The 27,168-nt window shown below is 37.7% G+C and overlaps 2 protein-coding genes across 3 annotated transcripts in view; one reads left to right on the top strand and one right to left on the bottom strand.

Annotated features, from left to right (window-relative positions):
- intu (inturned planar cell polarity protein) overlaps positions 1-21,502 on the top strand; it is a 26,739-nt gene extending 5,237 nt beyond the window's left edge. The window contains exons 4-16 of one of the 2 annotated variants that reach the window (XM_084109528.1): positions 4,501-4,698; positions 8,242-8,360; positions 9,229-9,318; positions 10,539-10,616; positions 10,888-11,071; positions 12,374-12,427; positions 12,625-12,687; positions 14,523-14,729; positions 16,361-16,867; positions 18,376-18,470; positions 19,134-19,323; positions 20,311-20,450; positions 20,944-21,502. In XM_084109528.1, the coding sequence (XP_083965654.1) occupies positions 4,501-4,698; positions 8,242-8,360; positions 9,229-9,318; positions 10,539-10,616; positions 10,888-11,071; positions 12,374-12,427; positions 12,625-12,687; positions 14,523-14,729; positions 16,361-16,867; positions 18,376-18,470; positions 19,134-19,323; positions 20,311-20,450; positions 20,944-21,055 (2,037 nt within the window). In that variant the 3' untranslated portion in view covers positions 21,056-21,502. Of the gene's footprint in view, positions 1-4,500; positions 4,699-8,241; positions 8,361-9,228; positions 9,319-10,538; positions 10,617-10,887; positions 11,072-12,373; positions 12,428-12,624; positions 12,688-14,522; positions 14,730-16,360; positions 16,868-17,802; positions 17,970-18,375; positions 18,471-19,133; positions 19,324-20,310; positions 20,451-20,943 lie in introns of those variants that run through there. The other variant, XM_084109529.1, reaches the window with a different exon arrangement.
- On the bottom strand, positions 21,499-27,168 carry ino80b (INO80 complex subunit B). The gene is made up of 5 exons (XM_084109530.1): positions 26,781-27,168; positions 26,263-26,461; positions 24,667-24,827; positions 23,347-23,519; positions 21,499-22,610 (listed from the first exon to the last, which is right to left on the bottom strand). The coding sequence occupies exons 1-5, from the start codon at positions 26,821-26,823 to the stop codon at positions 22,146-22,148; spliced, it is 1,041 nt and encodes a 346-aa protein (XP_083965656.1). The 5' UTR covers positions 26,824-27,168; the 3' UTR covers positions 21,499-22,145.

Here is a 27,168-nt window from a genome sequence, read left to right as displayed (position 1 = left end):
TCTCAGATGCTTTTCACCACTTGTAAGACAAAAGCTCAGCTTTTTCCCATAAACTCCCAAACGCTGAGGGCACATAAGGGCAACTCCATGTTTTGGGAACTGAGGTCTGTTTTTAAGGGATTAATTTGACTTAACTGCCTTGAAATTAGACTTTTTAACAAGACATAATGTTTTCAGATGAGCACTTTCTAAAATTGGTTTTGGTTTTTGCTCAGCGCCTCTTGGCCTGCGAGTGAATGCTCTCTTCTTGAAAACCCTCCAGGCTAACAATATTTTCTACATTAACGAATGCAAATTGTTTAGGGCTAAACGTAATTTGGGCTCGGTGAAATATTGATGGATGTAATCTTGTCATAAACAAGACAAATTGACTGTCGATGTGCATTAAGCTTTGATGGTTTCCTCATGTCGTAAGCTGCCGCCGAGTTCTTTGGGTTAGTGAGGCTGTTGTTTGTTGCAAATTGTTAGTAAAGTTAAACAGTTTTCAACTCTGCAATTTTCCATTTATGGCCACAATAGCTACGACTGATCTCAACCCAAAACCCAGAAGCTGGATGGAGTGTGAAGGCATGTTTCCAACAACCCCTAAACTCAGTTTCCTTCACTGGTGTTTGAAAATAAGAGCATTTAACCTTAAAACAGTTGTGAAGAATCACATGTGCTTCACAAAGCGTTTAAATAGGGGTGTAACGATACCCTCATGTCACGCTTCGATACATATCACGATACTGAACTCACGATACAATATTATTGCGATGCTCCAAGACATATGGTAAAAAGTTAACAAAAAATGTACTGTTGATTAATATGCTAAATTTGGTATTACATTGTGTGCTGGAAACCCAATGCACAAGACAATGGTGACACCAGAACAAAAATATTCATGATTCAGAAGCTGAAAATACAGAATTATTATAGATGAACATGCTTGCACTCTGTCACTGACTAGATATATTTAAAATAATGTGTTTTTACTGGTAGCATAAGACATTTGGCATTATCAGGACCCACAAATATTCCCCCATTGCATTATTATATATTACATTCAACATTATATATAGTAGTTTAATGTAGTACTGACTCTAAAACTCTGAGAAATTCTCACAGAAATGTTCGTTTTGGGTGGACTATACACATTTATGCATTTTTGTATTGGGATATATTGTGACACGATATATTGTTACAGCCCTACATTTAAAGCATCAGTGAAACAAAGCCCTAACAAAGCCGTAACAAAGCCCTAACATGCAACTTGCCTCACGCCAGTTATGCTACAGTCATGAATGCTGTGCTGTTACTTTTGACGCAACTGTACGTTTTTCTATAACTACAGCTGGACTCTCTGAGAAAGCCTTTCGTTTGATCCCTTCTCAAGCTGGTTTTGCTCACTCTGTTGCCTAGGAGAGGATGGAATGTTGAAATTACAGAGTTCTGTCGCCACGGCAGCGACGGCGGTTACGGTAACGCTTGTTTTTGTAGGCCACAGGAAAAGAGCCATTATCCTGTGGAGAAGAGAGAGGGAGAAAGTGATTAAAGGACGAGAACCGATAGCAAATTACACCATAGGACAAAAAAGGACAGGCGAGGCTATTATGATATTAGGGTTGAGGAACCGTGCTCTTGTGAGGTTTCCAGAGGCTTGCCAAGATTTTAAAATGAGTCTCGGCTGGTGATTTATTGTAAGGTAACGTTAAGCGTTGTGTGATTGTTCATTTTAAATGTTAAGAGTTACTACACCACAGGAACAAAATCATCATGTCCACTGGTCTGTCTTTGGACACTGATACCAGTAGGATTCTTTTTGAGAAATTAATACGTTTTACATCCGGAAAAACACACAGCTTTAGTTTCTGCTCTGACAGCCACAAGACCAGCCGAACGCTGTGAGTGTGTGTTAGAAATCAGGAATGGAGAGAGAACATTGTGCTTGGTACATTTTTCATCTTCAAACCAAACTCGGGTCTTCAGTCGACAGAGTTTAAACCCCGTCTGTATAACCTCTTCTCATAATGTTACGCATGAGTTCAGTAGACGGAGAGAAGACGGTCTTTTGTGGCTGTTTGATCACATTCGATCACATGAGTGTTTACACTACGAAAGCAATCCGGCAAAATAAATGCATCCTTGGTGAGTATAAGAGACGACTTTTGAAAGCATTAAAAAAATCTTACCGACCCCAAACTTTTGAACAGTAATGTAAGTATCATATACATTTTTCTTTTTTGTTTGTTTTTTTATATGTTTTTGGAAGCACATCTAAATAAACAATAATAATTACATCAAGTGTCAGCCAGTCAAGCAACAGTCATTGAGTTTGGGAATGCTATCAGATAGATCTCTCCAGATATTATAGACCTCACTGATAATAAGAAGAGCTAGCATTGGCCGTGATGTATGATGATATAATATCTCTATGTGATCTGAATTCGGCAGTCTTCCACACCTCTTAATAACGGGCTTGTTTTTCCAGCTCAGCACTGCAGTCCAGCTGCTCGCGGTCAGCAAACACTCGTGTGTGTCTGCTTTGCATGTTAAACCGGCGAGTGGGAGTGAATACGCCGCTCTCTGAGCGCTATTAACTCACAGATGGGCGCTGTTGTTTTTAGTGATCTCCATGTGTGCTTTATTTGATTTGTACAATCTTAGAAAGTGCTGTTTCTTTTAGTCCTGGGCTGAATCTCGAGTTACATGTTCAGCTTAAATCATAAATCGAGTTGAAATATTTGTACACTAGCATTCAAACATTTGGGTCAGTATGATTTTTCGTTAATCCTTTAGTTTAGGGTCCAATTCTCACTATTAACTAGTTGCTTATTAGCATTCATATTACTAGGATACTGACAGTTTATTAGTACTTATAAAGCACATATTTAATGCATTATTCTGCATGACCATATTCTACATCCACCTAAACTTAACAACTACCTTACTAACTATTAATAAGCAGTAATTAGGAGTTTATTGTGGCAAAAGTCGTGGTTAATAGTGAGAATTGGACCCTAATCTAAAGTGTGACCGATTCGTCTTATTGTTTTTGAAGGAAGTCTTATGGAAGTTATGGCAAGTCACTATTAGTGTTCTTTTCTGTGGTATTTCTTCCATTGCGGCACATATACACAACTTGCTTTAGTTGTAATTCTATATAACCTTTTCAGTCTGCTTAACAAACTAAGAAAGTTCTACATCACTGTAATATCAGTGCTCATACTAAAGAGGCCATACTATGCCCCTTTTCAAGTCTTGATGTTGTTTTTGGGCTCTACTAGAGGAGGTTTTCATGCTTGAATGTTCAAAAAACACATTATTTTCCCCATATTCTCCACTGTTGCAGCTCCTCTCTTCCCAGTCTGTCAGTAATGCTCTGTTTAGATCCTGTCTCTATGAAGCCCCTCCTTCTGAAAAGCACACTGTGCTCTGATTGGTCGGTTGGAGCAGTGTATTGTGATTGGTCAAGCGCTTCTAGCGTGTTTGGGAAAACGCCCCTTGCCATAACCATGAGTTAACACACACTACTAACTAACTTAACAAGGTTACACCTCTTTATTTTGCATATGCCTTGGGCGGGAATGGTTTGTACATTCCCGAAAGAAAACTCAAGGCTACGATAGAGGCATTTCAGGGAGTTCAGAAACAATTTTTTCATGCTCAAACAGCAACATTACACACTAAAGACATTTGAAAATGTAAAAAAGCATAATAGGTCCTCTATTATGGACCTAATAATAGAGTCTATTATTAATATTAGAGTCTATTATAACCTCTATTATGGTCCTAACGCTAGCTGATTGAACTACAAGTAGAAAACATTATTAGTTTTGAGTTCATAGAAAAATTATTTTTACATAATTATTATCACAGACCAACTTTAATTTATAAGTTGAGTAAATTAAAAAAGGTCCGGAGTCCTGAGTCCTAAGTCCTGGTTTCTCAGCTAAGATACAGTCAAACCAAAAGTTATTCAGACACCTTCAACATTTCTTACATTATCACAGTTTATTCACTATAGTTTCGAAAATGGTAATAAAATATGACAAAAACTCAGAGTTATCAAATCAGTTGATATTTCACTGGTTTTGTCCATTCTTCTGTTAGACTGTCTCACAAATGAATTATGTTTAATATCTGTCAGCTGTTAAATTTAACTACACAATCAGATAATACCAATTTAGCTCAACCAATTACCAAGCAATGCTTCATTTTGTTCAGTCTGTGGTGTAAAAAGGTCGCATTAGCAATTAAAGAAAAAACACTTCAGCAAAACATGGTCAGATCAAAGTGTCTGAATAATTTCTGGTCCCAAATTTTGTATTCATTTTACTGGTAGTCACTGTATGAAGACATTTTGGGTATAATATGTCACAGTTTACTTTATTTTGCTATCCTCACTTACACAAATGAACTATAGTGTCCTGCACCCACTAGTAAAAAAAAAAAAAATATTATATCTGGTGTTTCATTTTATCATCAGTATTTATTTCTGATTTTTACTCTGTTTCTCAGGTGAGGTTAACTCTGGAGACGGTGTGTCCCGTCGGGAGTGGCCCGGACTCGAGACCCAAACCGTCTCCTCCGGTCAGTCAGCTGGTCCGACTGCTGTGGGGCGAGGACACAGTCGAGCTCCAGATGTCCATCGCACATGTACCGCACATAGTGATGTACCTCTCACTCAAACTGGACTCTGAGTCGCCGCAGGAGGAGGTCAGTCTGTTCCACTTAGGGCCCTATTTTAACGATCTAAACGCATGGTCTAAAGCGCAGGGCGCAAGTGCAGTTAGGGCGAGTCTGAATACATATTTGCTAGTTTAACGAAGGGAAAAATGGTCGGTGCTCCCGGCGCATGGTCTGAAAGTGTTGTCCCTATTCTCTTAATGAGTAATGGGTGTGTTTTGGGCTTCACGTGCAATAAACCAATCAGAGTCTCATCTCACATTCCCTTTGAGCTCTTGAGATGGGTTCAGTTTTTCCGCTATCAAATTCCGCCATGTAAATAGTGAATCCGTCATGGCGCGAGCGCAACTGGCATTTAAAGGGAATGTGAGAAGAGACTCAGACCATCTATGGGACAAGCCGGATTCCACCATATCTTTATGTACACAATAATAATCTTTTACATTGTAATCCTTTTATTTTTAATATGTTTGTGTGCTGCTGTGCGTCCCTGTGTGTTTAATAAGCAGAGTGTACGCGCTGTGGACCCGCCTATAGGCGCACATTACTAATGCGCTCTTTAAATAACAAAATAAATACTGCGCCACTGACTAGACCAGGTTTTTGTTGGTCAGTGGCGCAGTTTATTTCAGTTACCTCAAAATAGCAAAGCGCCGTCAATGCGCCAGAACAAACACACCTTGTTTTCAGACCAGCCATGGGCGCAAATGCATATGCTATTTAAACAACGTGGCGCAGGACGTGAAAATGATAACTGCGTCAGGCTGAAACTAGCAAAAAACACTTGCGTCACGCTTGGCGCTGCATTGCGCGTGTGTATGATAAGGGCCCCTAATGTTCAGAGGCTTTCCACCCATTGATTGCATTACAAATATTATTTTCAGCTTGTGAGAATTGGGAAAAGCTAAAACAGCTGTGTGGATTTTTTTCAATGCTTAATCCGTTAACATGATTTTGCCATCCAGAAGAGTTTCCCCCTGTTACATCGTGCCAGAAGCGAGCATGAATGGCTCTGCTGTGCCGCTAACAGCCGCTCGTATTTATAGCCGTCAGCGTGACGTGAGGAAACAGGAGAAGAGAGGGAAAAGCTCGCCTTCGTCCTGGCTGAATAATTCACAGCGAGACGCCACGTTCCCATCAGAAAGGAAAACCACTCGTCAGGAGTTTGGAAAGTTTTACTTTTAGAGACTTGAATCGCTCAATTCATAAAGAGAAGCAAAATGTGCATTAAAAGTTAGGATTGTCGGAAATGCAGGGTGAATTTCACAAAGAACATGTATAGGTCAAAATTAAATAATAAAAAAACTAACAAAAATAAGACAATTATGTTTTGCATATAAAAGTGAGGAATATTTTGAGAGGCCATTGATGTTTTATGCATTGTGCAATTATTTTCATAACAACTAAACATATTTCCGTTTCATTACTGCAATGGGACATATGTATGTATTCTTGAAATACAGTAAAAATATTATATTATAATATTATAAAATATTATATTGTAAACCACAACGACTTTCTTTGTAAAATCAGCATAAATAACCTAATTATCTTTGCTAAATATTATTTTTTTTAAAATGTGTCTTGATTTTGGAGTGAAATACACAGCAACGAAATTAGTTTATTTCACTTCAAAATAAATTAAAAATATATATTATTTATTGCAAAGAAATATGCAGATTTTACAAAGAATGTCATTGTAATTTACAACATAATATATTATAATAGTTTTACTATATTACAAGAATAATGGGAACATGTATATAATCAAAAATGTTACAAAATAATATATATATATATATATTAGTGCTGTCAAATCGATCAATCGCATCTAGCATAAAAGTTTTTGTTTACATAGGCGTGTGTATATATATATATATATATATATAATTAAATTTATATATATATATATATATAATTAAATTTATATATATATATATATATATGTGTGTGTGTGTGTGTGTGTGTGTGTGTGTGTGTAAATGCATCCCTCCATCCCTCCAGGTGCTGATAGTTTAGAGTAGTTGATTTACAGTGTTAAATCTTCGCTGAGAGAAGCGTGTTTGCAATCCGACTCACTTAAAAACCTCTTTCTGTCTGCAGTGATTGATGGTGCAGCGCGGAGCGTTTATAATGTGTGTTTTTATGCGCTGTCCAAACCACAGGCCACAACGACCACCTCTGAACGCTGACTTGAGCTTTTAGAGCGTAAGGAATACGCTGAAGAGATAACGTGTGTGTGTGTGTGTGTGTGTGTGTGTGTGTGCGTCTCGAGGGTGAAGGCTTGTGGTTTTAAGAACTTAATTCCTCACACTCAAATGCACGCGGTCTAAAGCGTTGCCAGGTTGAAGTGTTCCTGTTCAGCATACTAATCAAAATGACAAAGGAATCGTCCCTCCCCTTCATTCCCTCCTGCAGATAAACCTCAAACTATCTCACACTGCCTCAGTTTACGGATGAGAAGAATGGCCATTCCTCATGGGGAAATGCGGTTTTTGGCAAAGTTATGCGCTGCGAGCTACTCCTAATTTAAAGTCAATGTGAATTGAGTTTAAAGACATTTTTTTAAGAAAGAGAATGAAAATAAAAAGGGAATTGGAAGAATAAGACGGGAAATATTTTAAAATGCACTGATGAGTGGGAACAAGTTTTAGGGAAGTAAATTGGGTGTTGATTTCATAAGTTAGGTTATGCTTTTACAAAAAAAGAGGCTGATTAATTAGGAAACCTGCTCATTTCTATAAAACATTTAATTTTCATATCATTAAAGAGGATGCAAAGACTGTGAAAAAAAGTGATTAAATCGCTTCATTTACTTGAATCATCTGAACGATCTTAACAATTCACCATCATTATTTTGCCGAGAGAAACATGTTTGATTATTGCTTCATCTCGTTCAGTGACATAAAAACAGCAATGCAATGTTATGGGGAAAGTAGCTTTTTACAGGCTAAGCTTTACTATTTTGAAATCACACTACTGGAAAACAGTTTTATTTTATTATTATATTTATATAGTATTAATGTATTTATTAATATTTTGCTATATATTAATATTCATATTTTAATATAAGCTTTTATTTTTATATTTTAGTTTTCATTTTATTTTTAGTTTGTGTTATTAATTTTATTTGCTTTTATCATTTTTATTAGCTTTTTTATTATTATTATTATTTACATTTGTAGCATAATTGTTTTATTTCCATTTTAGTTATAGTAATTTTGGTATATCAACATCAATATATTTCATTTCAGTTTGTTGCCAAAGCAAAATTTTTGTTAATTTTTTTCAAGGTTTTCATCCTTATTTATATTTTATTTTATATCACTGAAAATGATTTGTAACAGTAACAACACTGTTAAGTGTGATGCTATTTTTAGTGAGTAACTTCCTAGCAGTAGTTCTTAGCTTATTTTGTGACATTATTGACACCTTTGCCCTCCATTTAAGCAAATGATGTTTCAAATAAAGTCCATAAAAGCATTTATATCGCAGTGTGATCATGCATAAATGCAGTAAAATGAGCTTGGGTCAGCGTAACCTGTCCAACTGAAGCGTCTTTCCTCCGTACAGCAGGAGATTCTGTACCAGTATCCGGCGTCCGAGGCTTCGGCCCAGCTGAAAGCAGTGAGAGGGATTTTCCTGACGCTCTGTGACATGCTGGAGAACGTCACGGGTGGACAGATAGTCAGGTGAGACGCCGGATTCGTGACGATGCCAGTGGATGACGTCCATGAAAAGTGTGTTTTTTGATGTGTCTTGAAAGAAGCAGTGCCGATCCTGCACTTCTGGAGGCCGTAAGCAAAACTAGTGCATTCGTAAAAACCCCAAAGTTTCCATAAACTTGAGTAATAATTACAATGGTTTTCAGTATGCAAGGTGCACTGCCAGTTTTCTACAGCCCTAATGGAATTAAAACATCAAGGAAACAAACTGCAAGTTATGAAAAACGTATAGGGAAAAACCCATTAAAACACGTTCAATTGGCAGTAAATAAAATTAAAACCAAATTTTCGTTGACGGCTTAATAAATGCTTTTTTTTATAGTAATGCTCTGGCACCACCTAGCTATCAGAAAAACTATAACACACAGCCGAATTGGCTTTCTAAGTGCGCGATTTACTAACGAAATCACAGCATGATAAATAAAAAAAGACATGGTTGTTTCAACCCAAATTTGGGTCAAATATGGACAAACCCAACCGTTGGGTTACATGTTTTTTTTTCTTTTTTTTTTTCATTTTGACCCAAATCTGGGTTAAAACAACCCAGCATTTTTTAGAGTGAGCAATCCTTTTGTAAAATTATAAATGTCTTTACTGTCATTTTGATTCATTTAATGTGTTCTCCACTTACTTAATAAAAGTTTTAATTTCTTAAAAAAAAAAAAAAAATCTTACTGACCCCCAAACTTTTGAACAGTAGTGTATGAGGGAAGCATATAGTGTAGTGTAGTCTTTTTGCCTTTACCGGTGCATTTGAATTCCCGCTCTGTCTTTTGCCGTTTACTATAGTTGTATTGGCGTATATCATGTGACATGTCCTCTGTTCCTGCCCCAGCTCCTCTCTGTGGCTCAAGCAGCAGCTGGTTCATGTGGGCTACTGGAAGGAAGGATCCAATCTGCTGGTCATCGCTGTACCTGCCAGCAGGTAATTCTCATCTTTATCATCATCCCACCTATAATCTAGATAATAACTATAATAACTGTCATTATAATCAGCTCAGCTCCTAAAACTGAAGGATAACCTCTGTAATCATCCCGTCTGCAAACGAGGATCTGTAATCTAGATAATAACTCTGGTGATTGTAATTGGTTTTGATCTCTATAATCAGCTCATCTTATGATGTTTGAATTCATCCTACTCGCTGACAGTTCGCTTTCTCAATAAAAAATTATAATCTCAGTAACTTGATCCATAATCCCAGATGTTTAGCTGAATTCAGTTGATACATTTAGATGTTTACAGCTTCAAAATGAAAAATGACTGAAGAATGACGTCTCTCAAGACCCAAATATACTCACGAAGAAGTCGTTTTTCATTCTACGCCTAGAGGTAAAAAGATGTTTAAAATACCGTTGCTGCGATATACTTTTAGTGAACATCCTGATAGATGAATATGTAAATATGTGCTGCGTGCTTTCCTCTCAAAAATGGAATAAAAAAACAAAACAAAAAAAAACACAAAAAACACACAAAAAAATGAGAAAGCAGCGGTTAAGAAAGCATCTAATCATAGCGATGTGGATATGTTTGCACCAGCTCTACAGTCACATTTATTTATACAGCAGCAGCAACAGCTTTACAGTATTGAACATGAAAAACAGTGTCTTTCATTTAGAATCACAACTTTATTTCTACTATAAAGCGGCTCTCCAGTGTTCATGACAGACTGAACAGAGAAATGAACCGGAGAAGATTTCCATCTCAAAGAAGGCGGAGCCTCAGAGCCACACCTACTTTGCATTAAATCATCACCTCAGACCAATGGTAGTTTGAGAGGTAGTTCAAACAACAAACAAACTACATTTTGGCCCGATTTTGTTCGAAATGACATCACACCACACCAGTTCATTCTTCGATTTCGCTTCAAGTGTATCAGGGCCTTCAGGACGTTTCTCAGTCTGCTCCCTGGTTCAGTAGTTAGTGGTTCACTTCTACTTCCCAGTGCACTTATTACATTTTAATGCATCTACATTGTTTAGTTTAATTGTATTTTTCACCTGTCCACCTCTTATTTCTAGTTTTAGCATAGTTTTTGTTTATCTCTCAGTTTTTGAATGCTGATTTTCAATCAGTTTTCTGTTCGGGGGAAATGCTAGATGTCTCTGTTGGTTTAGTTCTCGGTTTAGTTGGTGTTTGTGCTGCAGGGTTCCTCTGTTGTATCTGCAAACTGTGATCGAGGGAGTCGTCCGAACGCTCAGGGTCATGTACGGATCTCTTGATGGGTGTGTATTTCTATATATTTCTTGAGAGCTTTATGTATCTGTACACTGTAAAAACATTTTTTTATATAAAAGAAAGATTATTGGAGTACATTTTCTACTTGTACAATGTGTTACTTGCTGTTTCTTTGTAATTATTTGTGAAAATGACTCGCAATTTCTGAGTGCGAATTATGGAAATCCTACGCCAAATGTTTTCAGTGTAGATAGATATTTGATAATATCAGATGATCAGTGTATAAAGGCTGTGTCTGTGAACTCTGTCTCTCTTCAGCGGGTTCTGTGAGGTGGAGAACGTTCCTCGTCTGGATCACTTCTTCTGCCTCTTCTTTCAGCAGCTCATCCAGCCCTCCCGCTTGATTGACAGCTCCAGACCGCCCACCCCCGATATCTCAGGGACCCTCTTCTTAGACGGTCTACCAGCCGTCCGCTGGCTCACTTTACCAGCAGACATAAAGGTATGACTGCCAGATCACTAGTTAATAGGGGTGTAACGGTACACAGAAGTCACGGTACAAACCCCCAATGCTAGGTTTATTTTCATTTATTTTGAACAGACAGAAGTCCAAATAACAGTTTGTGCCACCTAGAGGCATTTAGTCCCCTAGTTTGTACAGTACAGCCTTTAGTGTATTAAACTCTTGTGTACTAAACCGAATGCACTCCTGCAAAAGAGTATTTGGTATTTGGTCACAATCTGACCAAACAAAACTGAAAAGCATCTTTTGTGTTATAAAAGTACACAATAAATAGAATAACTTGTGCAGAGATTAGTTTTCTTTGCCCGCGAGAGTTGCAATGCGGTGACAATGGCGGATGCACAAAGTTAAATTTTACGTTTTTTCAAGAAATCAAGGAAAGATGAGCGAGTAGGAGAAAAAGTGTGTGGAGTGTGTATCGCCTGTGACTGACTATATCCGTCGTCTGACTGTATGCACCAATCCGTGACGGTTCGGGACGAATGCATGTACCGTTACACCCCTACTAGTCAATTGCTATGTTTCCATTCAAAGTTGCATAATTTAACTTGTGCACGAAACTGGAATATCGCATAAAACATTTGCCCATAAAACATTTGGAAAGAATTCCTCCATCATAAACGAGATGTGTCTCAGGAAACTCTGTCATGTTCTCTTGGGTTGGAATGCTGGTGTTTGGGACCGCAATCGTGTGAGGCGCGTCTGGGGGGAATTAAATCAAATCATTCTGATGACAGACTTTGGCTCAGGCGTTTCAGAGCCGCCAAACCAATCTTTGAGAAGCTGTGATGTGATTAGTCCGCTAGTTAGTCCAGTTATCCAATCACATCCACTGCTGAGGCAAAGTAACGCGAGTTTGTTGTTGCACATCAAGGGATTTATTCTGTAAACGTGTTTCCATCATAGTTTATGCGCATGTCGTCTTATCAGATAAGAAAATGATGTGCCTCAATTAATGTTGCATATGTTTTTTATGCGCTTTTCTCGAATTGATGTGCATCTTGGTGTTTCCATCCAGCGTTTTTTTTAATGGTATATCCCAAAATTGACATAAAAATAGGTGGATGGAAACATGGCTGATGCATGAGCTATAATTACATGTCTCAAATAATGTTTCTCATACAGTAGTTACAAAGGAATATTTCACACAAACATGACAATTCTGTCATCAATTACTCCATATCCATATGTTCTGATGTTTTTCGGTGAATATCCTCACGCAGCATATTAATAAATGACACAAGGTCTCAGGTTTTCATTATGTTTTGACTCTTTCTCCAGGTTGAAGTGGACACTGTCCTCTCAGACTTTGAGTCGTCGGACTTTGGTGACATGGTAAGAGGAGTTATTGTGCTCAGATAGCTGGTCTTTTTATTGTCATAACTCCAGAAATATGGTTACATTGTCATGACTAATCTAATTCAAAATATTAATAAAAACTATAATAGTATAATGATGATAATAAAATAACACTGGTAGCAAGATGTGGCCTGTTGCATATGCTAATCTTTCTCTGTTCTCTCATTGGTCAGTCTGAGGATTTCTACGGTATGAGGCGTCTGTACGTCATCTTGGGCTCCTGTCTGTTTTACAAGGTGAGTCTTGAATCTCCTGAAGCCGTATATTATCATGTCTGTGTCACTCAGAGTCACATGTAGAAAGCGTTACACTGCTGCTGTCAGTAGGTAATTGAAATTGAGTCATGCTTGTAAAGGAGTCTTGTTCATATTTGAAACGAGTCTGACAGAAGGGTGACACGCCGCTTCTTGTGAACACAGCTGTCAGATGAAAAGACTCTTTTAATTATGAATGATGATGTGAAGAGGATTGATTAGTTATCAAGTCTACATCTGTTGCTTCTTTAACCCTGTGATAATAGCCAGAAAAATAATTTGACAACACTTTACTTAAAGCCTTTATATGTCATGCATTATAAACATATTTAGTAACTATGCATTGTATGGTCTCATGAATAATTGTAACCACAGTTATAATACATTTTAACACTTATCTATTCAGTTAACACACCTTTAGACAGTATAAAAGACATGACAAACAACCAGTTTCAGATGTAACATGGAATCTGCTAATTTTATAATGCATTTTAACTTGGTTACAATTATTTATGAAAACATATAATGCATTATAACGTACATTATTAATAGCTTTATAATGCATTTGTACATAAAGGCTTCGAGTAACTAATCTTTTTTTTGGGGGGGGGGATGGAATAGTTTGTTAAACCTTAACACATAAAATATTTAAAATAAATGTAAAAAAGTTAATGCATGCATGTGTTTTCTGTTGAGTGTCAGATTTGAAAGATTAGGCTTGATTGGCTCATATTTGAGGAGATAAAAAACACCTCCGTTTTATTCAGAGGAACAAACTGAGCAAAAAATATGAGATTTGCTGCAGATGCTGATATTTATATGGCCAAAAGGGAAGATGAAATTCTGAAAGTTTTAATGTAAATTATTAATATCTTTATAACAGACTACTTACATAAAATGCATATAAATATCAGTCGTCTCCCTATATCTGCCAATAAAAGGTCATAGTAAGATGATATTTAAATGCTTAGTTTCATGATCAAAACTCTGTAGTTGTAAAACATATTTGCAATGCAATACAATGATGATTGAGAGATGAACAAATAAACCTTCCTCAAAAGCCTGATGATGAATCATATTCGAGACTCACATTTGAACATGATTTTCTAAAAAATGATGTATGGATAATCAAGTAAACCTAAGCTGCTTCAGTCCAGTAAGTGTTCATCTTGAAATATTAATAGCAATATAAAAGTCATTCTTAAGTCTACTTGATAAAAGTCGGTGCAGATTTCACAGCATAAAGACACATGAACCACGAGCTGATAGGAGACATTTTTACGATTACACTAAAAGGCCTTTTACTTGCTAAAAAACTATGAACTGTCAATCAGACGACAGAAGGACTGTAGTAGATTGTGTGCAATCAGGCCTTATAAATGTGCATATCAAATATGATACAGCAGGCGTTATAGGGTTAAAACACTCAGACACACTCTTTATTTTTCACTACAGACGACTGAGATGCTTGTTAGCAGAGTTATCCAAAAGAAGAAGAACAAGTTTTATTTATATAGTGCCTTTCCGTAGCTCAAGGTCGCTTTACATTGTACATTACAATACATTTACACACACATTACAATCACATAAGGACACATAGGGCCCTATTTTAACGATCTGAAATGCAAGTATCAAACGCGAAACGCAAGTAACTTTGTGGGTGGATTTCGACGCAAATCTAAAATGGGTTGGTCTGAAGTGGCTTCATTACTCATAGGTGTGGTTTGGGCGTAACGTGAAATAAACCAATCAGAGCGACATCTCACATTCCCTTTAAGAGCAGAACTCAGATCTGTATTTCTCCCTCTGTCTGGCAGGGTTATCTCATAGCGAACCACCTGCCCAAAGAAGAGCTTGTGGACGTGTGCTTGTACTGTCAGCATTACTGTCTGCTCCCGCTGGCGTCTGAGCAGCGCGTGGGACAGCTGGTGGTGTGGAGAGAGGTGTTTCCACAGCGCAGATCCCAGATCAGCCCCGGATACTGCCAGCCACACGCACGGCACTTCATGCTCATAGTGGGCCTGGTGAGAGATCGCTGACTGTGTTACAGATTACTAATAAACACTGTTCTTTTCAACTTTCTGTTCATCCAAGAATCCTGACAAGCAGCACAACTGAAATGTTTCTTTAGCAGCAAATCATCATATTAGAGTGATTTCTGAAGGATCATGTGACACTGAAGACTGGAGTAAATGATTTTACTAATTTAATAATATTATTAAATATTTAATAATTATTTTCAGTTATTTTCAAATTTAATAATATTTCACAATTTTACTGTATCTTTGATCACATAAATGCAGTCTTGGTGAGCAGAAGAGACATGAGAAGATCTTGCCGGCATTAAACTCTTGAACGGTAGTGCAGCTGATTACCAAAGCCAACATTTAAGAAATGTGCCAGCTTCATACTCAGAGCAAAAACTGCTACTAGATCAGTAGTCGTGATTGATTTTCTAGTGCTGGTGTGTGGATTTATTCACAAAATGCAATTATTTTTTACATAGTACAGTACTGTTCAAAAGTTTGATGCATAGAAAGTTCAAAAGAACATCATTTATTTGAAAAGTCTTTATTGTCACTTTTGATCAATATAATGCATCCTTGCTGAATAAAGGCATGTTCAGGCATTAATCTATGATGAAGTACCTTTGCACTGTATTTTATAAGGTTATTTTATTGTTATATTTTAGTTTGTTTAGTAATGTGCCTTTTATTTATTTTGTTGTAAAGCACATTGGTCAACTTTAATGGTGCTATAGAAGTGAAATTGACATTCATACCAAGAACGATATCTAAAAAGTAAACTATAACAATAACTTAATTAGTGCCGACACCAAAACGCACAGTAACGTCTGTTCATAATAATCGCACGCTGTAGTTTTGTCGTGTTGCCACTTTAAATGCTCGCTCTTGAAGCAGGATGGATTTTGATTGGCTGTCAATGTTTTTATCATTCATCAGCTGAAACAAATCATTCTGAAACTTAGTGATTCCAGCGATATTGTTTCTCTGTGTTATAGTTGTGGACACTGTATTGTGTGGACAATCTTTATTGTTATGGTTCTGGGTGTGAACAGGCCTTAAAATTCTTAAAGTCTTTTAATGTTGTTTATATGTCTATGTGGTGTTTTTAATTTGTTTTAAGTTAAACCATGTGTAAATTCATAAGTCGACACCATTGCTGAGTATTTTGTCCTTAAAACTGCAGTGAACTAAAGACAGTCTCAAAAACACGCTTTGAAATCGCTGGTGTTTCTGACGTCACAAACTACCTTGTAACCAATCAGATCAACGTGTGATCGTCAACGAGTGGATCTCTGAGCTGAGTGAGTGAGTGGAGGCGGGGCTCATTTGCATATTCATAGAACCGCGTATACTAAATGAGGCAAGGGTGTAGAGTTACATTCAAGCTATTTTAAGACACAAAGGTAAAAATGTTTAAATATGTCATTTTGGTGATCAAAGATGAGTTTTAAGTGATAAAAATGATTGACTACAGGGGGACTTTAATTTCTTTAAAGAAGAACAATCTCACTGAACGCTAGTGTGCATTCGGTAACTATAGTGTAAGGGCAGTAGTTGAACACTGAATTACTGAAAATGTGATGCATACCCGATGTATAAAAGCAGTTTTCCCTGACGTGTGTTTCCAGAGGCACTTCATGCAGTGTGTGTTGCTGGAGGCCGGTGGCTGTGCGTGTCCCGCTCTGGGATCTCCAGGTCCCGACTGCGTTTACGTGGACCAGGTCAAAGCCACACTTCTTCAGCTGGAGAGTCTGGACGCCTCGATCGAGGAGCGTCTCTCGGCCCCGCCCACTCCCTGCCTCTCCTGCTCCGATTGGTTCCTTCCAGCCGGTGGGCGGGACATCGGCAGCTCGCCGATCCTCAACCGTCTGACAGCAGCGATCAAACCCCCGTCTCCGGGCGGGATCGGGCGAAGTCTGTTCGGGGAGGGGGGATCGGGGTCCTCGAGTCTAAGAGGGCGAAGGCCGAGTCCTCAGAGGAGTGTGTCTGACAGCGGCAGCGAGGGTCACGCGGACTCGTCCTTCACCTCAGGTCTGAGTCCTCACGCCACCCCAGACACCTCCAGTGGGACACGCAGAGACTCTTTCGGCTCAGGAGGATCCGACGTCAGCTTGGGAAGTGCAGGATTTTTCAAGGTGTTCGTCTCACATTAATTACAGTTCATGTGCTGTTTTACTAATGTTACAAATTACAGAGGTCAGTCTCACAAAACTGTCACAAACATGTTCAAGCAATGTTATATATATATATAATTTATCAAACATAATAATAAATTATATTTGCATAAATAAAATAAAGCCCACTTTATATATATATATAATTAGGGATGCACGATATATAACCGGCACCATATCTGCCGATATATGTTCATTTTTAATGTTATTGGTATCGGCCCGATAAGAAAATTTGTCCGATATATTAAAGTCGATAAATAATGGATTATTTCCTTCAGCTGAGACACTTCAGTTCACCATGATGGATTTAAATTACTTGAAATATGATTGAAATCACTTCAAAAAAGGAAAATACAGTTCAGTGCAACATGTGCAGCCCAAGTCTGTCATATAGGCCACGTAAATTTATAATGGGAACGTTATAATTGTGTGCTTGAGACGTGGCTTTTGTGTTGAGATTTAGATTTATTGGCCAATATATCAGTTATCAGCTCTTAAATATAAAGAATTATCGGTTATCGGTCTCAGACAAAATTTTCATATCGGTGCATCCTTAAAATATATATATATACACACATTTTTAAACACTCATTTCAGTTCAGAACGTTGGCTCAGTTTTTATAGAAAGTGACATTAAACATTGTTTTTTCCCGTGACAACTTGCAGAAAAACAGAAGTGACATCTAACTAATATTATTATTAGTGATTTTGCCACCGATGAGGTGTCAGTGTGTATATCAGCACTGCTGTGTTCACTGCATATGAATTATAGTCAGGACCGTCTGTTATTGAGAACATCTTTTGAGTATCTGCCAGAACCTCGTCTTATACAGCATCAGGAACTGGCGTCGTAAATCACGTCCATCTGAGTTGTGCTGACGCCACATATTTTACAGACACACTGGACGTCCTGGACGAAGCTCTCCGGCTCATAAATTCTCATCGAGAGAGACAAGCTGAAGCAAGCGCATGGAAACTAGCTTTCATCACATTTATAGTCAGTCCTCAAGATTAAGAGAAAGACAGAAACAGAACATTTATACAAGAGTCGGATAAAAATCAACCCAACATTTATTGCCATAAAAACAGGCCAGTGCTTTTTCGTGTTCAGTTATTGAAGTTTAGTTTAGTTTAGTTTAGTTTAGTTTAGTTTAGTTTAGTTTAGTTTAGTTTAGTTTAGTTTAGTTTAGTTTAGTTTAGTTTAGTTTAGTTTAGGCTTTTTCTTTTACATTATAGTATTTTGTAGAGTCAAGCACAAACTATAATCATTTTATTTGTATTATTTTATTTTATTTTACTTTTTATTTTATTTTATTAAGATTAGGCTTTTTCTTTTACATTCCAGATTTAAATGCCTTTCAATAACAAAAATACTTCAATGATATTTTGTAATCCAATCCTTACGTGATTTGTGTGTGTGTGTGTGTGTGCGCGTGCGTGCGTGTGTGTGTGTGTGTGTGTTCCATCAGATTCCCCGGTTGAAGCACCCGAACCCGTTCTACCTGGGCTCGCTGAAGAAGAGTCTGACTGACAGGGAAACTGAGGAGATGCACAATGTTCTCAAGTGAGTTAAACAGCATCTAGTCTCAGGGACTCTCATACTTATAAAGCCACGGTTTCACAGACAAGGCTTAAGCTAGTCCCAGACTAAAATACATGTTTGAACCGTTTTGTCTGAAAGCAACTTGCAGTGACATATCTTAAAATATGTCAGTTGTTTTGTCTCAAGATGAAAAAGATTTTTTTTCTAGAAGCTTCTTAAAGGGATTCTTCACTGATTAGCATTAAGCTTTGTATCAGTAGAAACCCGGTAGTATTTTCGAGTGACCGTGCATTGTCTTTCATCCACATGAGCCAAAAATACATTTTCTGGCTTTTCTCAGTCTAGAAGGATCCAACTTCTAAAATAATTTCACATTTCTAGTACATAAATGACCCAATTTAAATACACATTCATCTTTCCAGTGGTGAAATATCCCTTTAAATGTCCTAACTGAACTAAGGCCTAATCCTGGCTTAATCGAAGCCCTGACTGTTTTTTTGCTTTGTTTTTGCTTTTTAATTTTTTAATTTCATTTAATAAATGTCATGCAAGATTGTAACAAGTGTAGAGTAAGTCACTTTAAATGTCTAATTGACTCCGTACTTATCAAGAACAGAGTGAGTGGTTTGACCTCCCGTCGTGTGAATGCTGCTCAGACGTCCGTGTGTGTGTGTGTGTTGGCAGACTGACCGCGGGCGCTGAGAACACACTCTTCCACTACGTGCTGATGGAGACGGTGCAGGGCATCTTCATCGCTCCCACACACAGAGAAGTCCATCATCTGAGCGGCTCCATCCACCCACAGCTCATCCACAACTTCTACCACTGCTGTCTGTCTATACGCCAGGCCTTCACGCTGAGCCTCCCCACACGGGTACAGCGCTTCTGCCCCGTTACAGGCAACACTGCTCTGTTCACCAGAGAAGCATGAACAAATGCATCACGATTTACACAAACATCTAACATTTAGCAAACCCAACTGCTGATAATAATCAGAAATGTTTCTTGAGCATCAAATCATCATATTAGACATATTAGGACATATTAGGATCATGTGACACTGAAGACTGGAGTAATGATGCTGAAAATCCAGCTTTGATCACAGGAATAAATTACATGTTAAAATATAATAAAATAGAAAACCGCTGTTTTAAACTGTAAGAATATTTCACAATTTTACTGTATTTTTTTTAATCACAGAAATTCAGCCAGAGACACTTTCAAAAACATTAATAATCTTAGCGAGCCCAAACTTTTCAATGTAATGTAATATAATTTAAAAATATATCGTTTTTAAAATATTTTTTAAAATGTAAAAGTTGCATTCATTTATTTTATTCTTAAATTTAAATATTTTTTTGTAACTAATTACAATTTTAAAAGTCTGTATATTTGTGTACTGTTAAATAAAATGCAGTTGTTAATCCTTAAAGACCATTTTTTAAAGAACCTTCTCTTTTTTTATAAACAAGCACGTTGTATTATTTATATACTATTATAGTTTCATTAATATTTTGAATTTGCTTCAATTTTTTTTATTTCATTTTTCAATTTAATTGTAGTTGTACATTTATCATTGTCAGTTAAGTTTTTAATTAGTATACATTTGCTCTGCTCTATATTTAGAGTTATATAAGGGGTGGGAAAAATAATACGCTTCTGCTTCATCCCGCTGCTTTTCGAACATATTGAAATTAATGTTATAATACTTTATAGATATTGTTTTTTTTCTTACGGTATGTTGCAACATACTTGTTGTATTTTTATATTTTATTTTATTTGTGTCTTTTTGTTGTTTGAAATGAAAGAATAAATGAACTGAACTAGTAAAATGGAGGGGTTTGATGTGAATGTGTTTCAGGATCGCAGAGGGCCCGAGCGGCCCCAGAGCACTCGAGGTTTAGGTCCAGTCAAAGAACACGGAGTTCTGTTCCAGTGCAAACCTGAGAACTGGACGGATCAGAAGAAACCAGCTCCCACCATGACCTACTGGGTTATAGGGTACGTGACCTCTGACCTCCAGCAGCTTATGACAGTGGGTTGAGATTAGAGGTGTAATGGATTCAAGTGCTCCTGGGAAATTCGTATTTACAAGTTGGGGAGTCGAAAAGATCAATTCACTTTGGTCAGAGCATGCTGACAATGTCCCTGCGTAAAACTCTAACTTCTTACTCTGAATCTACTTTTATTCAGTTTGTTAAAGTGCTGCAAATCAAATAATTTCCTATTTTTAATTACGACTTTGTGGTGAAGTTCATGTGCATTCAACTCAGAAGTAAAATCTTGTAGTTGTAGTATTGAATAAAAATTGTAACAATATTTTACAACATTAATGTTATAAAATACTATAAAATTATAGTATTTATTAATATTTTGAATGTGCTTTCGTTTGCACTTGAACACACCCCAACATCCTCCCATGATCCTCCTCTCACTGTGATTCAGCATGAGTGTGTTTCCAGCTCTGACTGTGGATCTCTGGTTTGCGCTGCAGGAGAATGCTTCTGGAACCCGTCCCTCAGGAGTTTTACGTGTGCTTCCATGACTCCGTGGCAGAAGCTCCCGTGGAAATGGCCTTCCGGCTGTCTTTCGGCTTGGCCGTGTAGCGCCGGCGTCACACCATCATAAAGCAGGAGAAGATCATTGTGAGGTGTGTGTGTGAACGAGGAAAGAAAACTGCTGGTTCATGCTGAAGACAGAACTATCCTTGTGATGATAATCATGTGTTGCTGTGGACTTTGTGCTCCATACAAGCAACGTCTGCAGCAATGAACAATTAAAGCATCCGAAATGGTGAAAAGCACAACTTTAATACCTCAAACTATGCTGGATTTCACAAGCTACAGGCTCACGATCACCAGAAACGCCATTTTCCCCTTGACTTTTCCTCGCTGGATCAAGTGGGATGAGTGTTTATGACCACAGCCTTTCCTGAACTTTTGATATGAAATGTTTTTGTATTTTTTATTTAAGGTGTGGAACTTCATAAGTTAAAACTTTGTAATACATGCAACAAATGTGCATCATTTATCAAATAAATGAAAGCAGATTTACGTCAGGTGTTCTTTATTTCAGTGTTTTTACAAAAATAAACCAGATCGTTTCCACAATAGCTTCACACACATTACATAGCGAGTTTCATTCAGAACGAACGTGTTATTAACCATTATTATACTCAAATTCAATGCAACAATCTCCACAATATTAAGGATTTACATTAAAACGTGTTTTCTTGCCGTTATGTGGTTGAGCTCAATTCAAAGTAGCTTTATCAACGATTTTCACAGAAATTCATTCTCATGATTTATGAATTTCTCTGAAAATCGTTTGTAATTATTAGTTGAGTATTCTGAGTATTGAATTAAATAAAAATAAAAAAAAACAGAAGAAATTTGAAAACACTTTAAATTTGCATTCGAAATTAACAATGAAAACTACTTAATGTATTAATGCTAATTTCTACATGTACCAATACATTTTAAACAGTTTAAGTTAATGTATTATGAAAGAACCAAATAGAACATTTATAAATTAACATTAATAATTGCAGTAAAAAGTTGTTCATTGTAACTAACGTTAACAAATTGACTGTAAAGTGTTACTGTTTCACCAATTTGGGTTTGAATGCACAACATAAATACAACTTCAGCATGATTTTCTTCAAACAACTGTTCAACATTATTGTATGGGCTCCGTTTACGCGACTCCGTCCAGCAGAATGAGGTTTCTCCTGTAGCACTCCAGGCTGCACAGGGGCGTCCCGGTCTGTGAACACGAGTACTTCCTCAGGTTGGAGCATCCCGACACCCCGCAGCTCGCCGGGACAGGAGGAGGCGCTGGCGGCGCTGAAGGAGTCGGGACGGGGATCCCGGCGGGGTAAGACACGCCGGCGCCCTGAGCGTTGCTGCTGTACCTCACCATGGGCACCTGGGCCTGTTTGGACTTGCGCTCCCGCATGCTCTTGATCTTGGCCTTGCTGGTCTTGGTCAGTCTCTCGATGGTCTGGTTCTTGTTCTCCTCTGCTTTCTTGGCCGCCTGAAGACGTCTTTTGCGAGCGCGTTCCTCGCGCTTCTGCATCATCTCGGCCGTCAGCTCCTTCTCTTTGTATCCCATGGGAAGCTCCAGTAACGGCTGGATCTGCTGCTTGTGTAAGAGGGCTTTCTGTTCAGACAGAGAACAAACTCAAGGTCAAGATCACTCAGATAACTCAAGTTACCAGTAAAGTTTATTCAGCAACTATTCATTTGTAAGGGTTTGTTTTTGTTTTTGAAAGTCTCTCCTGCTCAGCAAGTCTGCATTTATTTGATCAAAAATACAGAAAAAATTTAAAAATATTATTACAATTTAAAATAACTGTTTTCTATGTGAATATAATATAAAATGTAATTTATTCCTGTGATCAAAGCTGTATTTTCAGCATCATTACTCCAGTCTTCAGTGTCACATGATCCTTCAGAAATCAGTCTGATATGAGGATTTGATGCTCAAGAAACATTTCTTTTCTTGAAAATGTCGCGCTGGTTCATATTTTTGTGGAAACTGTGATAAATTTCCCCCCAGGATTCTTTGATGAGTAGAAAGTTTGAAACAACAGCATTTATTTGAAATAGAAATCTTTTGTAAACAGTGTTAGCAGGTAAAGTTACTTTTAAAAGTAATGTGTTTTGATATCACGTTACTCCCCAAAAAAGAAACTAATTGTTCCAGAGGGAAAGTGATGTCAATGCACACCGTCTATTAGATTTTTTTTTTTTAATGCAATTTATCAGATGTTAAATATGGTCTGGAAATGTAAGTCTGGAATCTTGAACTGGGAAATGTGTAGGAACCCTGTATTGAGGTTGTATAAGAGTGTGTTCCCTGTCCCACCGGTCAGATGTGTGTGTTTCAGCGGCACCTGTCTGGCCGTGAGCAGAGACTCGTCGATCTCTTTCTTCAGCTCTCCATTATCATCCAGCTCTCCTTTCTCCAGCGCGTCCAGCCATCGCTCCTCCTCGTCCATCGGGCGTCCCAGCAGCGAGTCCGTGTCCATGTCGGGCAGGGGACACGGGTCCAGGTTACTGTCCTCATCTGGGTATTACACACACACACACACATTCATGCACATTAAAGGAGTAGTTTAGTCTGGCTATCACCAGACCGAGCTCAGTCTTAAAAGATCTGGGGAGTCTGCTCTGTGTTTTCCACTGCACAAGAGGCGTGATCAACGGGCGTAGTTCAAACGACTCTGTACGCAATTGGATAGTCCTTCAACCAATCAGACCAGCGATCCAGGTGACGTACTTTGCAGCGAAAACTCCAGGCAGGAAATGTGTTGGTTTGGAGCACTGATCAGCGGTTTGCAGAAGAGCGATTTTTGCAGGTTGTGCAAAAAAAAACATGAAAGTGAGGAATTTACACGCACTCGAGCGATTGGTTTGCTAAACTAAAGAAGCCTTTGAGCATCGTCGAGAGGTTAAAAAGAATTGGATTAAACCCGCCAATAACGCGCCAGGTGGATAAGCCAGTTTGTGATTGGTTCCCGCAGCTTTGTAACGGAAGCAGGATAGAAGAATGTACAGGTTTCCAGCCTGAGCCGATGGGCGAAATCAAATCGCCGACAGATCTGGGTGGGTTTACCCAATCTAGGAGTAGTTCACTTTAAATGTAAATTACCCCATGATGTACTCACCCTCAAGCCATGCTAGCTGTATATGTAAGAAACATATTCATATTTAACACGTTACAAAGTAAAATTCTAGCTTCCGGCCATACACAGTCTACTAAAGCGCAACTTACACAACTTGTGAGGTTGTGTGCGTTGCATAAGTTGCGCTTTACACTTCCGCATGTTCGTTTGGCCGGAAGCTAGTTATTTTAGTTTATAAAGTTTTAAATATGGATATTTTTCTTACAGAAACTCATGGTTTTGCTTCAGAAGGCCTTTATTATCCCACAGGAGTCGTGTGGAGGACTTATGTGATGGATGGATGCACTATTTTGAGCTTCAATCTGATGGTTGCAATCCACTGCCATTATGAAGCTTGGAAGAGCCAGGACATTTTTTAATATAACTCAGATTGTATTCGTCTGACAGAAGAAAGTCATATACAGCTAGGATGGCTTGAGGGCGAGTAAATCATGGGCTAATTTTCATTTCAAGTGAACTACTCCTTTAACACTGCTTAGTTTTCCCTCTATTCGGCTCAGGTCCTGCGTGTTCGAGTGTCCCGCTCACCCAGCCAGGCTCTGTACTGCTCTATAGGAACTCCCTCTGACGGCACGTCATCATCAGAGTCGTCCTCTTCATCATCATCATCATCGCCATCATCATCAGTCTCTACGTTCAGAGACGACACTGAGCGCAGGGAGTCCGGGATCACGGTGAACGTGGGCACACTGCAGAAAGACAGAACTGACTTATAACAGAGAGAGAGACAACATCACACTTTATGAATCCTCTCTTACAGGGTTTGAAGCTGCAAACTTTCGGTTACCAGTCCAGATCTTTAGTCTACAACCAGGCTTTACAAATATTTTGTTCCAAACTATACCAATATTTTTTTCTGAAACATAAAAGAAGCTTTTTGTCTATAATTTGTGTCATATTTTGGGGTGAACTGTTCAGTTGTAAAGTCCCCCTGTGGTGAAAATCAAGCTTTTAATGTTGTTTATATGTCTATGTGGTGTTTTTAATACGACTTAAGACAAACCATGTGTAAATTCATAAGTCGACACCATTGCTGAGTATTTTCTCCTTAAAACTGCAGTGAACCAAAGACAGTCTCAAAAACACGCTTTGAAATCGCCGGTGTTTCTGACGTCACAAACTACCTTGTAACCAATCAGATCAACGTGTGATCGTCAGCGAGTGGATCTCTGAGCTGAGTGAGTGAGTGGAGGCTCATTTGCATATTCATAGAACCACGTATACTAATGTAGAGTTACATTCAAAGATGAGTATTAAGTGATAAAAATTATTGACTACAGGGGGACTTTAAAGCAAGAATAAACCAATATAAAGAAAAGGCATATGTATTAATTTGTTACATTAACATCTATAAGAGATTTGTTCTGTTATCACTCCGTGAGTTGTACTGTAAATATATTGATATTATAATCAACAATTAATTGTTTTTAAACATTCTGCAACAAAATGAACTGATAAAAAAATGCATGCGCAGATATTATGTACAATAATGTTCTAACATGTTTGCATAACACAAATAAGGGAGAGTGAAACAAATAAAAAATAAAAGGTCTCCATTACTGCATAAAAAAAAATCTGTATTCTTTCTTATTAAAAATCTAATCTTTTCCAGTTTAAGGTATTATGTGAAACATTTTAAATAGTAATTTTGTTGTCTAAAGAAATGCAAAAGGAGTTAATATATAGTTTATGTTGTATCTTATTTGATACTCTCATTTTGACATGATTTTTCTAAAAATAAATAAATAATGTACTGATAATCAAGTAAGTCCAAGTTGCTTCATTTCAGTAAATGTTCACCTTGAAATGTTAATAAGAATATAAAAGTTATTCTTATGTTTACTTTATAAAAAAATATTAAAGATTTATTTATGTATCATGACCCGAATAGATAAACGTTTTTACAATTATTATAATAAAAGGTCAGAAGGCATGTATTAGATTGCGTGCAACAGGTTGTTCAGCAAAAGCAGTTTTGACAAAATATGTGCAACGTTTTAAAAACAATTCTGAAGAAATTCTAATAGAACTTGTCATAATTTGGGACCATTTCCCAAAGGGATCAATACAAAAAGCTCATGTTTAGAAGTCTCAGTCTAAATCATTGTGGGTGAAAGCACTGACCTCTTGGTGCCTAGAGTTTGACCTCCAAGTTTGATCTTGAGTTTGAGTTGAGGAGGTTTGAGCACCAGCATCCCGGAGTCTGACAGAGACTCCAGAGCTTCAGAGGAGAAACTGTGTCCATCATCCCGGTGGTGCTTCTTCTTGTGTTTCTTGTGCTTTTTGTGTTTCTTCTTGTGGAGGTTATAATCATCCCCGGTTCCTGAAGAACAAACATCAACCAAGCACACAGTTACATGACATTTAGATGATTAGAAACGCAGGAATTAATGAATATACACTCAATGTCCTACTTTAACTGTGAGGTCTACATTATCGCGCATGTTAAAGGAATAGCTCACCCAAAAATGAAAATTATCCCATAATGTACTCCCCCTCAAGCCATCCTAGGTGTATGAGTAAATTATGGGATAATTTTTGAGTAAACTATTCCTTTAATTAATATGCGTTTAATACCCAAGAAGACACGAACACTCGCTTATAATTCTCTCTCCTCTACAAAAGCATTAAATGAGACTTACCAGCGAGAAATCTGGGGTGAATCATGTCTTTTCTTTTCCCCATGGACACGTAAAGTGAGTTTGACCTTAATTAATCACCACAATAATCATACTGAATACATATATGGGTCTATTTCTCCATCAGATTAACGCAAATGTACTAATTCCTGTGCAAACTCCTTTAGCATTCTAGCATTGTGTTTACAAATGTGCTTCCTAATGCCAAAGCATTGTGGGTAATGTAGTTCGCTCGCTCACCGCTCCTTCGGTTGTTTCTACATTTAATGTTGCAGGACAGTAGATGTGAATTTTATTATTATTATTATTTTGTGTGTGTGTGAACGCAGCATAATTCTCATATTTTAAATCTTGGGTGTGTGTTTTCGGTTTAATGAGCAATGATGATGTC

This window comes from Abramis brama (assembly GCF_963993115.1).
Source record: "Abramis brama genome assembly, chromosome: 3".
Classification (NCBI taxonomy): Eukaryota; Metazoa; Chordata; class Actinopteri; order Cypriniformes; family Leuciscidae; genus Abramis; species Abramis brama.
Note: the sequence above shows the minus strand (reverse complement) of the source record. Positions and strands in the feature narration are given on the sequence as shown.

Bases quoted from the DNA above. Each gene is read 5' to 3' on its own strand.
- ino80b (XM_084109530.1), bottom strand. From the start codon at position 26,823: ATGGGGAAAAGAAAAGACATGATTCACCCCAGATTTCTCGCTG. The intron at 24,828-26,262 runs GTCAGTGCTTTC...GTCTTTCTGCAG, and splicing joins CAAACTCTAGGCACCAAGAG to TGTGCCCACGTTCACCGTGA. The intron at 22,611-23,346 runs GTGCCGCTGAAA...CTGTCTGAACAG, and splicing joins CTCTGCTCACGGCCAGACAG to AAAGCCCTCTTACACAAGCA.